General features: G+C 36.7%; 3 protein-coding genes across 3 annotated transcripts; all 3 read right to left on the bottom strand.

The window, feature by feature from the left end:
• Window positions 1–4,165: 4,165 nt before the first annotated feature.
• FSST1_006469 (uncharacterized protein) lies at window positions 4,166–5,199 on the bottom strand (the record flags this gene model as incomplete). The annotated part of the gene is made up of 2 exons (XM_083232840.1): window positions 4,166–4,885; window positions 4,939–5,199. The coding sequence occupies 2 exons, from the start codon at window positions 5,197–5,199 to the stop codon at window positions 4,166–4,168; spliced, it is 981 nt and encodes a 326-aa protein (XP_083089899.1).
• Window positions 5,200–5,907: 708 nt separating this feature from the next.
• On the bottom strand, window positions 5,908–6,731 carry FSST1_006468 (uncharacterized protein; the record flags this gene model as incomplete). Its single annotated transcript, XM_083232839.1, has 2 exons — window positions 5,908–6,118; window positions 6,172–6,731. The coding sequence occupies 2 exons, from the start codon at window positions 6,729–6,731 to the stop codon at window positions 5,908–5,910; spliced, it is 771 nt and encodes a 256-aa protein (XP_083089898.1).
• Window positions 6,732–7,898: 1,167 nt separating this feature from the next.
• On the bottom strand, window positions 7,899–12,977 carry FSST1_006467 (uncharacterized protein; the record flags this gene model as incomplete). The annotated part of the gene is made up of 6 exons (XM_083232838.1): window positions 7,899–10,097; window positions 10,146–11,837; window positions 11,899–12,232; window positions 12,295–12,419; window positions 12,484–12,752; window positions 12,821–12,977. The coding sequence occupies 6 exons, from the start codon at window positions 12,975–12,977 to the stop codon at window positions 7,899–7,901; spliced, it is 4,776 nt and encodes a 1,591-aa protein (XP_083089897.1).
• Window positions 12,978–13,801: the final 824 nt, after the last annotated feature.

The following is a 13,801-nucleotide window of genomic DNA, read 5'->3' as shown; positions in this document are numbered from 1 at the left end:
TAAAGAAAAGCTATTTAATATTAATAAGAAATAAATAAAAGAATTAATAGCTAAATAAACCCTTAAAGAAATTTAATAAAAAATAAAATTACTTTTAGGTATTAAATAGCTTAATTAAGTTATAGACTTAATTTAAGGCTTAAATAAGCTTAAAATATATAATTTAAATCTTAATAAATAAATTAAAGATCTCCTTATAATAAAAAATACTTAAGAAAAAGATTAATCTATAGGAAAATATACTTAAGCTAAATTTAAGCTTTTCTTATTACTATTAAATAGCTTACTATTAAGCTTCCTTATATATATTAAAATATAGATCTATAATAAAGATAAAAGAAAGGTATTAAGAAATAACTTAATAATACTTAATTAAGCCTTTTTTATAAGTATATAAATAGTATTAATTATAAAGAAAGATAAGGCACTTTTAATAAAAATAATAAGGAGAAAAGCTATTTATAGAAAACTAAAGCCTAAAAAAGATCTATAAATAAGTAATTTAAATCTTAATCCTAATAGATAGAAGTATTATAAAAAAAACCTATTAAAGGTATTAAGCTTTTATAGTAATTTAAAGGGATATAAATTTAAAGAAAAGTTTAAAAAAGTATACAAATATTACTTAAAGAATTATAAATAAATAGGCTTTTAATTAGAAATATTAAGGTATAATTTATATATAAGTAATTTATAAATCCTAGACTATATATAGGTATTTACCTATAAATTTAATAAATATAAATACCTTTAAAAATATAAAGTAAGACTTATTATATAAGGAAATTAATAATAAAAGTTATTAACTAAAGAAACTTATACTATAATACTTATAAGGAAATTATTTAAAATACTTCTTATAATTACTGCTAAATATAACCTTAAATTACTATAATATAATATAGTTAATATATTTATTAATATATAATTATTAAATAATATCTTTATAAGGCTTTCTTTTAGCTTTAAAAGTAATAAATAAGATAATTAAATCTTACTTTTATATAAAGTATTATATAGACTTAGAGTTATATCTCTTTTATAGTAAATAGAGCTTAAAAAGATATTTAAAACCTTAGAATATAAATCTCTTTCTATAGAACTATATTATTATTAAAAGGATAATATTTTTATTTTATTCTATATTAATAATATTATTATTATATTTAATAGAAAAGATAAAAAAGCTATAATATAGATTATTTAATTATTTAAATAAAAATATAAGTTAATTAAGGGAAATAAGCTATAATAGTTCCTAGGAATAGAGATTATTTAAGATTAAAGCTTAAAAAGTATCTAGGTTATATAAGTAATATATCTAGAGAAGATATATAAACTTTATATTATAAAAATATTAAATACCTCTTTAATAATTAAAGATAAGCTTTTCTTAAATAAGGTAATTATAATATAATAAAATATAAATTAATATAAAAAAGTAATTAGCTTAATATTATATATAAATATAATTAGCTAATTAAATATCTTCTTTATAATATTAAGATTAATAAGGTTTATAAATAACCCTAGCGAAATATATATTAAAGTAATAAATTAAGTCCTTAATTACCTATATATAACCTATTACTATAAACTATACTTTAAAAATAAAAATAACTTTCTAACTTATAGTAATACCTTATTTATAAATAACTTAATTAATTATAAAAGCTTATAAGGATTTATAATAAAGCTATTTAAAAGCTTAATTAAATAGTAAATAAATAAATAAAATATAGTAATAATATTAATAACTAAGGTAAAGCTATTAATAATTACTAGCTTAAAGAAAGAATTTAATATAATAAAATCTCTATAAGCTATAGGGAAAGTATAAAGCTAATTATTAATAGTTTAATAACAGCTCTATAAGATTATAATTTAAAAGAAAGTTATAAGTAATTTAGCCTAATAAATATTAAATAATATATTTTAAAAAGATAAAAAGAGAATTTAAAAGAAAGATTATTATTAGAAATCCTTAAAGAACTCTAGATTTAATAAAATAAGCTTTATTTATATATTTATAAGCTTAAAATTATAGAATTAATATTAAAATATATATAAGTTTATAATATTTTTTTTATTTTTTTATTAAATTACTTAAAAGGTAAAAATAGATTATTTAAAGCTAAAATCTATTATTATTAGCTAAAAATCTATTTTTATACTATAAAACTTAAAAACTAAGCTTAATTAAGCTATATAACTATTAGAAAAGGCTAAAGGAAATTCCTTATTTATAATACCCTTAAGGATAACCTTTATAGTAATATAATACTTAGTTAACTCTTATAAAATCCTAAATTAATTAATATAGTCTAAAAGTATAAAATAAAGCTGAAAAATAACTTATTAACTTTACCTTTATAGAATAATCTTTAAAATAGGCTATATAATAGTTAAAAAAGAAAAATGCTATAGAATAAGCTAAAATAAGGCTAATAAGCTTAAAATTAATAAAAAAAAGTATAAAATTAAATTAATAAGCTTTTATATTAACTAGTAAAATCCTTTAATTTTATATTTCTTATAATAACCTTTATTAAATTACTTTTAATAAACTTTATTATTAATATAGAATATTATATAATATAAATAATATAAGTAGGATATTATTTAGTATTTAGCTTCTTTAAAAGTTAAAAGTTAAAAATAAGCTTTAAAATAGTAAAATAAAGATTAAACTTATAACTTATTTTACTTCTCTTTAATCTTAAATATCTTTTTTATATAATCTTTATAAATCTTCTTTAACTTTCTAGCCTTACTTTCTTATAAGGCTTTTTACTTTTTACTATTAAAATAAGGAAAAGGCTATTTAATAGTCTCTTTTTTATCTCTAAATTAGAATTTGTAATATAAAATATAATCTTAAAGCTTATACTTAAAGGAAGTAAGTAAAGTTAATAATATATTTAACTTATAATCTAGAGAAATTTAATTAATATTAGTATTATAATAAAGGCTATTTAATATTAATAAATAAGCTTTAAAATATAATTTTTAAGCTTAATTTAATTTATAATATTATAAAACTTAAAAAATAAAATAAAGCTAGAAAAATATATTATATTAAAGAAAACTAATTAATAAATAAAGTAATAATATAGCTAAAAGAAGCTAAAATAATTAAAATTAACCTCTAAAGTAAATAAAAATTATATATTAACTATAAGAATAATAATAAAGGAAAAAAGAAAAAGAAATAAAAGTATAAATTAAAAGGCTTTTTATACCTATTAAAATATAAAAAAGGTATACTTTATAATAACTATAATTTATAATTAAAATTGCTAAATAGATATATTCTTAAAATATATTAATAGCTAATTTACTTTAAAAAGAAAAAATTAAAAGACTTTAAAATATATAAAAATTAAGGCTATTTATAAATTAATTTTAATAGTTAAATTAATCTAGGGGAATATATTAAAATATAGCTACCTTATAATAAGTAAATATAAGCCTAATTTTAATAAAAGGAATAGCCTTTTATTAATAATAGAGTTATATAAGATTAAATAGACTTAATTAAGGTTAATATATTTTACTTACTTAAAAAAAGGGGAAATTATATAGCTATATATTAATTTAAATAGAATATAGTTAATATATATATTAATTTTCTATATAACGGTTTAATAGTACCTACACTATATATAGTTTACCTATAGAATACTTATACCTATAAGGTTAAGTAGTTAGTTATATATACTATAGCTAAATATATAGAGTGTTTTAAAATTACTTTTTAAAAAATATTACTCAATCCTTTTACTAGCCCTAGTGTCTACCTAGGCATTAAACTTATATCTATTTATAATCCTAGGGATCTCTAGCTAAAAGCCATGACCCATCAGTCGACTGTAAGGATATTGCCCTCTGAGACCTCTGACCCCTATAGGTTATAGGGGATCTTTAGAACTTAGCCCTCTAACACTTAGAAGAGCTAAGACTGGCCATTTGGCGCACTGGCTTACGAAGAAGTCAACACCATTACATCGACATACTCAAATTTTAGGACGCGAATGTAAATATATATATAAAGGCGGTTTTAACAGCAACTAGTCACAGTTCTTACATTTTTACCAAGACGACGTTCTTCATGTTCAGCAAATATTCAAATTAGATTCACCTCTATATTACAGTGGGTATTAGATTAGTAGTCAAGGAGAGCGCCAACTTCAGAGCACGCAGATCTAAAACGAATCTCATCCCAAGCATCCCATCTATCAACCGTTTCCGGTAGTGCTGTAGACTCATATTCACGTCCAGCCCTGCGGATCATCTCATCAATGCCGATGCCATTCGTAATAACAAGCACTCTAAGAAACTCACTCCCTACATCACCGGTGAAAGCTTGCCTGGCCGAAATTTGAATGGCTTGACCTTCTCCGAGTTCTGTAAACTCGGTCTCATCTTTTAATTTGAGCAAGAATGTTCCTTCAATGACGCAAAAGCAATGATCAACACTTGTGAAGCTTAGCCACCGATTAAGAAACGGTCTGACTTTGTGGACCTGAGAAGACTCCATGACTGAGATGGAGAATTTGCCCTCGCACTGATCTTGCCTCACAAATGGTCGTGTTACTGCTCCGCCGAATATCCAGCGTGGACATGTGAAAGGATTTAGTGAATAGGGGCGAAGAAATGTTGACAGGGAAGCGTCCTGGTCGATAGGCTTCATTGGATCGAAAGGACGATAGCCATCGACAATATCGATGTCTTTGGGATCAGGTATCTCAACCTCCGTTGAGCGTTGTGATAATGCATCTTGATCCTTGTCTATCGATTCCAGAAGGGTGGTTGGATCTTGCAGGGTTGTGACAACCAGCAATTCTGATTCGGGAACTAATGATTGATAGCCATAGACTGTTCCCTAGTGGATCGATTAACATTCCAGTCTCGGGCATGCAAGTAAAGCATCCTTACTGGTGGTATGAAGATAAAGTCCCCACGACGTAATTGTTCCGTTTTGTCACCGTTGAAGAACAGGAAACATCCAGTCCAGACTACGAAAGCAGCATAGGCGTTCTTATGAGAATAGAAGCGCATCGCCTCGTTCTCTGGGTTGGGAGCAAGATGAAGGATAGCAGTCGTGGCCATTTTCGCATCTGTAGATCTGACAATACGCGTTGCACTATCTTTTTCGGGCATTTCAATGACCCCGTCGCTCAATCTGAAAAGCCTCATTATCGCCGATGCTCTATGTACAATAGTATAGACCGCGGCTAGTTCAAGTGGTAAAATGGCCAAGGATATAGAGTACAGGGATGCTTTTGAGGATATCGATAATATGACAGACGCGGCTGATGGCCCCTGAAACTCGTTTCAGACGTATGAATGCGATATTTAAAGGGATGGAACTTTGCATGTGATCTTTTTTTTTTCGAATTCTGACTCAGCATGGCAGGGATCTCGATTCGCTAGTCACAGTTGTTATTGGTTGATAGATCTAAGTGGGTATTGTCTAAGCGATCAGTGCTATAGATAGTAACAAGTTGCCAAAGCCAAGTTCCTCCTATGTCTTGATCTCGTCACTACCATCAGTGTGAAATTCGGCAGCTCAACAGTTTCAAGCTGGCTGGTTTCTCCGAGACACTGTAGATCTATCATCATCCCATACGTCTAGTGGTCGAGCTGATTTTATATCAATCAAGCTATTAAATTCCGGAAATTAATATGAATTACATTTTGTTCGGTATTGTTGACATGCACTACCTGATTTATCTCTTGGTTTCAATTCTCTATTGACAATATCAACATTTGCAATTTTACTACATGCAGAATCACGATCATGGTTAAGAGCAACACATTTCAATAACATGCTCGCATAAATTATTTATTATTATGATGTAAATATACAGAAGTTAAGCTTTTGGTATAGGGTACGTGACCCGCTTAGTAGGCGGCTGCTCTATTGTTGTTGACATGACCTTCCTGGACATGTCCCTGTGGGGCGTAACCTGGCTGAGCATGGGTCTGAGGAACATGGGTCTGGCCAACGTGGCTTGGCTGGTCGTAGGGGTCTTGAGCAGGGTATTTCTCAACATGATGCTCCTTGCGACGTTCCCGCACTTCGTGGAAGGCTGCTGTGATGGCATGGAAGAGACTGCCGGCAAGTTAGTATATTTATCGCCAACCCAAGAGGGATTAGTTACTTACGTGCTAAGAATGGCCAAGATGAATGTACCCCAGGGCAAGTTGCAGCTGTCATCTGTCGTGTCTGTGTTGTTCCCAAAAACGCCCTGAAGACCGCGGGTGTCGTAACAGCGTCTTGGACCAGCGGGGCCACCATCGGGACGAGTGAGAACAGAGACAGCAATGAAAGCGCCAACAAAGGCAATGTCGAGAAGAACCCAAAGCCATCGAAGCCATCTAGGACCACCACCCTTGAGAAGCAAAGACAAAATCATGCCAATAAGAGTGTACAATACAGCGGCAGCGAGGATGCCCTCGACAGCGCCAAAGGCAGAACTGACACCTCGTCGAGTCTTGATAACGTTGACGATATTGTAGACTTTGCGGAGACGAGCGGAGAAGAGTCCGAGGGAAATGACAGAGGAGAGGAATTGTACAATGTGAGTCAAGCGGAGGAACCAACGGTAGAGACCAGAGTGTTTGAGCTTCTCTGGAACCCAGCGAGTCAAAAGACCGGTTTCGCGTTCATGCTGATAATTCGTGCCATAGTCGTTGCGTGCAGTGGTGTTGTCGTGGTATGCCATCTTGAATGAATTGATGGGATGAGATGAATGGCTTGAGTTTTCAAAAACAGTTGTCTTTGAAGCGACATATATACAAGTCATAAGATATTAGTTCTGGAGCAGATTTCCTAATACCTGATTAATTCACCAATGACGATGTTAATTGTTACAAGTAGCATAAGACGTCATGACGGCAGTACACGCTCATGACACGCATCAATCGTCATCCGAGTCATTACAGAGATCGACGCGCCCACAACCACTCATTCACGTTGCACGACACTACAATGCCGGATGACGGCAGGTCGGAACTTTCTTCTGCCACGCGACTTGGAGAATTACCCTGTTTATGGTTATCCAATTCATTAAGTACTGACGCGTTGAGCGGAACAAATGCTCCCTCTGCTCCCTTGCCACACACTGCTACCATGCTTGGCTCACCTTGGCCCACATTAACTCACCTTGGCCTACGACGTTATTGCCGTGCTGCCGAGTGTCTTGGCTGTTACCAGAGATTGGCGTACGCCAAGGTACTAAAGAGGCATAGATCGAGATGAGTCAAGATGCTCAGATTCAGTCATTGGTTGAGTCCTGTAGCTCTATTAACAACCGGAAAAATTAAAACAAGGTTTGAGATATTAAGTAAGGCTGCATTAGCGGCGGCTTATTTCAATCAGCCTTGGTAATTAGGCCAAAATCAATTCAATATAGACGGCATTGGGTGCTGGTGGTTGAGGAACTGGTGATGCTATATAACTAAAACCTGCATCTCTCAAATTGACGAAGACAAGGGTGATACTCAGGCGTACTATTTGAAGCCTCCCATCTGTACCAATTGATGTCTTAGGAAATGACCCTATGTCGTGAACAATGTGAGCTTCACACAGACGCGAAGGGAAAGTATAGGTAGTTACCGAGGTATGTTAGAAATGGTAGATTACATTATATACACAGAAGTTAATTTAGATTGTTGTCACCATCTGAGTGTCCTCTAGTCGAAACCTTGGTAAATATTACATTGTCCTTATGGCAACCTAAATCCCTAAAGTGCACCTTATTTTGCTGATAGCTTAGCGAGGTTGAACTTGATAATCTTTAGGCTCCCATCCTCGGAAGGAATAGCTAGCATGTTGCCACTCAGGATTGAGGTATCGGATCTCCATGAAGGAGGGAGCCACAGAATCCTCTCTAATCCACGGATATCCATTGCGATCCTACGTATAGCAGGTCTTTCATGTCTTCCTTTGCCTCCTCTCCTTCGTCCTTTGGGACAGATGATGGGACAGGCAGCCGGCCTTGTCTACACACAAAGTATCTATCGTCGGGCATAGACAAATCGCTGATCGTGCCTGCCACAGTATACTTTCCAATCTGAGATCCTGACCCGATGTCCCAAAATCGGACAGTGCACTCCGAATCTGCTTGGGACGAAGCTGCAAACCTTCCGCCGGGTGAGAATGCCATATATACGATATCATACCCCTGGTTCCAAATGCAAGGAAATGCGAATTTGTGAATCAGTTTCAAGGAATTTGTATCCCTGATCTCGATGTGGCGAGGCTGACCTGACATCATAGCAAACACATGACTATTCGGATGGAAAACCAGCTCATCCCATTCACCTATAGACTCTTCCTTCCCTGTCTTCAAGTAAAGCATGTTGTATGATAAAGCCCGATCCGTGCTCCAGGACTTCGATATGTATGCGAACACGTTTTTGTCTGGAGAGAACTTGTGATACCTTAGAATTGCGCGATCCTTTGACGGTTTACACCAAAGCCTTTGCTCAGAAGGGAGGTCCCACAGCTCAAAAAAATAGATTCCGGATTCTTGGTCCATGTATCTAATATGAGCCATATCGTCGTGGGAGGAAAAGGCAAATTGTTCAATGTTATGCCCCATCATTATCTCATACAAGGACGAGGTGTTAAATATTTTGATTCCACCAATGGTATCAGTCGTAGCCATGAACGTACCACTCGAAGAAATCTTGATGTCCTTGGAGGTCAACAACAGTTTAGTCATGCTGTAGTCCCAGAGTTGGAAGCTCGATTTGGTTTCTAGCAAAACATATCCCCCATCTGGTAGAAAGTCGATCTGCCGCACATTATCTACAGGTAGAGAAAAACGACTTCCAGTCGAATCATATACCTGTATAAGACCCTGATTGTGAGGGACAACGACGAAGCTGAGGTCTGGAGAAATGTATATTCTTTCGATCCGAGAAGTGAATGTATTGGAATATTCACTTCTGACCGCATTCAAGCGCGTGTCCCAGAGCTTGACGCTATAGTTTAAGGAAGCCGAAGCCATTAAACTGCCATCGCATGAAAGGGTACATCCAAAGTCGTCAAGAGTTGTATAAAATTGTCTGTCTTGTGACCAAGACTCCATCCCAAGTCGCTCGATGCTGCCGCTACTAGTGCTGATGAGTATGGAATCCCTGTCTAGTGGTGTAGCTGAAACCAGATTGAGATCTTCGTTGTAGAGATATCGTAAAGTCGTAGCTCCTGTTGAGCGGGCTACGACCTTAACCTCCCACTGATCATCGCTGCCACTGCCCTTCAGGCTGCCAAGCTTGTCGGAAACGTGACCGACAGTCAGGATCCTGTGAATATCCATAGGAATTGCGATCTCGTCGAATACAGTTGTGAAAGTCTCATTGAGTCTCTGAGTGCATTGACCTGTATTGACGTTCCATATGGTTATACCGTCGGATTGTGGTAGTATGAGAAAATCTCCGTTTTCTGTAAATTGAATACTGGCCACGAGGCGGTCTGGAGTACTCATCGTATACTTGACGTAATTGCCGTTAATTTCCCATATTTTAACGGTCTTATCATTCGAGTTTGACACCAGGATATTATTGTCCTGGGGCGAGAAGATCGCAAGTACCACCGAGCTCTCGTGACTTTGTAGTTGAACTGTACACCCACTTGAGACTTCTCTCACAGCGATAGGCCCTTGAGAAGTGCCTAGCGCAATGAACTTCCCATCTGAGGAGAAACTAGCGCTATCAACCATCAGACGGTCTTCAAATTGGAAACGTTCAGTGCCTGTCACGCAATCCCACAGCCTCGTTGTCCCATCTAAAGACGATGAAAGTAATAGATCACCAGTCGGAGAGAATGAAAGAACCATTACCAAGTCTGTGTGTCCCTCTAGAGCACAAAGTTCGTTACTCCAGTGGCTGCCAACATCCGGACATCGTTCTATCCAAGACGGCATATAAGGATCAAGCAAAGGCCGTATCGTGCTGTTAACGGGGCTGAAAATCACAGCAGAGACATAGATCTGTAGCGGCGCGTAATCAATAATCCATCTATTGATTAGGATGAAGCGCTTCATATCGTAGGCCAATGAAGAAAGCTCTGGGCTTCTTGAATCCTAGAGAGTATGAGGCACTGAATACAAAGGTCCCAAAGGATTACTTACCTCAGTCAAGGTCACCAGCTTATTGATGATGAGAACGGCTGCTGGCCCCTCATTCATGATACTCATTACCTCGAGCCAGTGCAAGAAGTGGCCCTGGAGAAAGACATAGATTCTTCCACTCTCTGACAACCAAACATCTTCTTGAAGTGTCTTTCCTATACTGGACAGATGATCTACCCAGTACTTGCATGCATAGCGTAGATATCGTGGAATGTTCGCTTCCAACCTATTGTGTGGTATCTCTGAATCAAGTGTCCCTGATGAAACCAGGTTGCAAATGTCTTGGCGAAGCTGAGATGACATAATGTCAAGGCAGCGTTCAAGAACACGCTCATGCATTTCGTTCTCTTCAACGTGAAACTTGAGTCTCTTTGATCGCTTCTTGCTCAAGATGAAGTCGCGAAATGATAAGTGGATCACTTTAAGAGGCAACTCCTCATCAAGCGGAACAGCTACTATAGCGCGAACCTTGTTTAAGAGCTTATCAAGGTTCTTTGATGACCGTGGGAGAAAAACCTTGAGTGAAGATATAGAGACAGGTTCAGAGAAAATTACAAGAAAGCCAAAGACCGTTCCCATCTCTTTGTATGTCTTCTTCTTCATGGCTGAAGACATCTGTTCGCGATCTGGGAAAGACAAGACCTTGCAGTAAATATCATCGACATGATTTTGGGGAGAATTCGCTTCCCATTCGTCGAGTTCTGAATCGTCGGTGGTTGTATCGTCATTGTCCGCACCATTTTCTAGAACCAGCTCTAGCCGTTCTTGCCTGGCCTCGTCGTCATCAAAATCTTCGGTATCTAAGAAACGACAGGTAGTAGCTGCATAGATAAAGAGACCGTCCGACTTCTGGCTTAGGTGGTTGATAGTAGCTTCAGTGATAACACTAGGATCGACTCCATGTCTGTTAGCGATAGCGGCCAGTGTCTTTTCGAAGTAGAATGTGATATCGTCTCGTCTACCATCTAGTGCCACACACGGCTTGATCTTATCGAGAACCACTGAGCGAAACAAGTCTTGCGGTAGCTCTTTGAAAGCCCTGAAGAGGTGCCTCTCGCTTCTGCTAGTGACCAAGAGACGCAGTTGCACGCGGCGAAGGCTTTTTAATTGTTCAGATAACATACGAATCAAGTCTTCTGCTTCACGTCTGTTGATGCACTCGTCAAGAGCATCTACCACCACGATCAAATGTATGGGGAGAAAGCTTTTTTCGTCAAGGATAGAGAGAGGGCTGACGATAAGATGCTGGAGTTGTTGCAGCGGAGCCTTCGCTGTAATGGATGGATTGTTTTCGATAGCCGTGGTTATGAGTGTTTTCAAGTTTGGCGAAACATCTGCTAGGTCTTTGGCCAATGTTGGAAAAAAGCTTCGAATGCTATTTCTGGTTGCATCGCCTTGCTTGAAAAAGAAACTAGCACCGAGAGTCGCGTTCTTAGGTGATAGATTGTCTGCGGTGATTGACTTTCCATCTTTCAAAGCACTTGACACAGTCAAGGCAATACTTGACTTACCAGTTCCTGCCATTCCGTGTAGCCAGAATATTAATTCACCCGTATGGCTGTCGACCCAGTCTCCGATCGCGTCGAGTATACTATGCTGTGTGCCCTCGAGGCAGCTGTTTTGAGCACCCTGGACATCGCTCGAGTCGAACGTGGCATTGGAAGCCGTTTGGAGAGATTGCAGGAGCTCCCACTTTATGGTAAAATGTGTCAATAAAATCAATAATTCTTGTAAAAATATGAGTATTGCTTACCTCACGAGCGGCCTTCTGCCCGTCTTGAATATCCTCAACTGTTTTCAGGACGCTCTCGGTTCCCTTCTCAATCGAGCTCATTGTTTCCCATGAATCCAGTATTCTCGCGCTGACTCGATCCCGGATACTTTCATCAATTAGTTCTCGAGTAGAGTTAATAGTGTTCCACTTCTCCTTCCACTCCTTGGGATTGAACATGTTGCCCATATTGCGGCGCCATTTGCTCTTCTGATACTGCCGAACAAACTGAATCTGGTACAAGTAGATTTGTTCGTAGAAAGAGACGAGTTGTGTTTCCATATTCGAGAAGAGTTGGCCAACGTTTTCATCTTGGCTGAGAAAGTCAAAACTCTGTTTCGGTTTACACACTCTCCTTGAACTAGATGCAAAACCTACCTGGAATTGGTGAAGTCACGTAACACAACTGTTTGGAGAAGATGTTGGTACCGGACCATGATGAATACAATATTGTTAAAACCATCTGCCGCATCTTCGTCTTGCTGGAACACGCTTTCTAGAATCTGGGAGTAATGATTTAGTACTAAAGAGCTGGAACTCGAACAGTAGATGAACTTTTGGACCTACGGGTAGAACGCCCAGCACACAGGCCCATGCTAGAGCAGCATGAGGCTCAGTTGAAACTGCTCCACTGATGATAGGCTTGAACTTCGCAACATGCTGGATGGCTTTTTGGACAACTTCTCTGACAACAATTCTCTTTCCCCGTACCGAAAAGGACGTGCGAGCCTCTTCAACCACTTCGATTTGTTTCTTAGCCAATCTTTGGATGTCCTCGAGTCTTGCGAGACCTCCAGGAAGAGCGCTAGTCGTTACTGAACCCGGTTCAATTTGGTCTGTCAATCGTCAGACTTCACTAAGCACTCAAGCTGCCGACATTTGACAACGTCTTGGACACACATACTGTCATTTTCTTGCTGTAAATGCGTTTCGAATTCATCGAGAAATACAGAGTATTCTTTGTTCTCGTGGATGTTGTAATAAGCTTTGGCCCAGAGATTTGACGGATTGAAGGGATGATTGGCCTCGCCCACACTTCTGATTGCTTCGTTGTTTTCCATTTCCTTTGCAAGATGATACTGGTTTTGCGGTATTCCAGTGCCGATAATTAGTAGGATGTGAGGAAGCGAATACTACTTGATAATATACGTTTCTGAGGAATTTGAGCTATTAAATAGTAGTCTTAGAGTATATACCAATGTTAGTAGTAGTCGGGTTCCGTTACTGAATCTCGGACTGGTAAGATTCACCACATGCAAATATGAGATCGAGTCTGTTGTAAGCGTGCTTGATGCCAAATGAAGTAAATAAAAATGTAGGGAAACTAGAATTTGAAAGGTAAGCCCCGCACTACCGGAGTGTGACATGATAAATAAGGCTACCAATTGGCATGGGCCATGAAGCGCGCATATCCTAGCCTCAGGGTATTGGAAAAATTAACCGCTGGAAGCCTAAAGACGAAATTATCAGGTCACTTTGTGTCCCATAGACTATGACTCTTAGACTACTTATTTTTATACCCCAAGACTTGGAAGGCTATTTTTTCCGTTACCCACTAGCCTGGATATGACGAATGTGGCAGTAAATAAACCACATCCCTACTCAGAGGCCACTCACAATGATATTAGTTTATCACACCTGCGTGCCATTGAATTTATTTTTCGTTTATCTCCACAACTTCGTTTCATCCTTGCGATTGTTGTGACTGCCTATTAGAATGTAGATAAAATTGATGTCATTACCTGGTCTGTAAGCTCTGCGATTCTTGTGCCTACGGAATCGCCGATTTTTCAATCTCATCCTTCTTTCATATCTATTCCCGGCTAACAAATTAATTATAGAACCTAAACAGCCCATATTTAGTAAAAGTTTGGCGTCATTATGT

This window comes from Fusarium sambucinum, chromosome I (genome assembly GCF_050947815.1).
Source record: "Fusarium sambucinum isolate potato_lamoka chromosome I, whole genome shotgun sequence".
Classification (NCBI taxonomy): Eukaryota; Fungi; Ascomycota; class Sordariomycetes; order Hypocreales; family Nectriaceae; genus Fusarium; species Fusarium sambucinum.
This window is presented reverse-complemented; position numbering and strand designations above follow the sequence as displayed.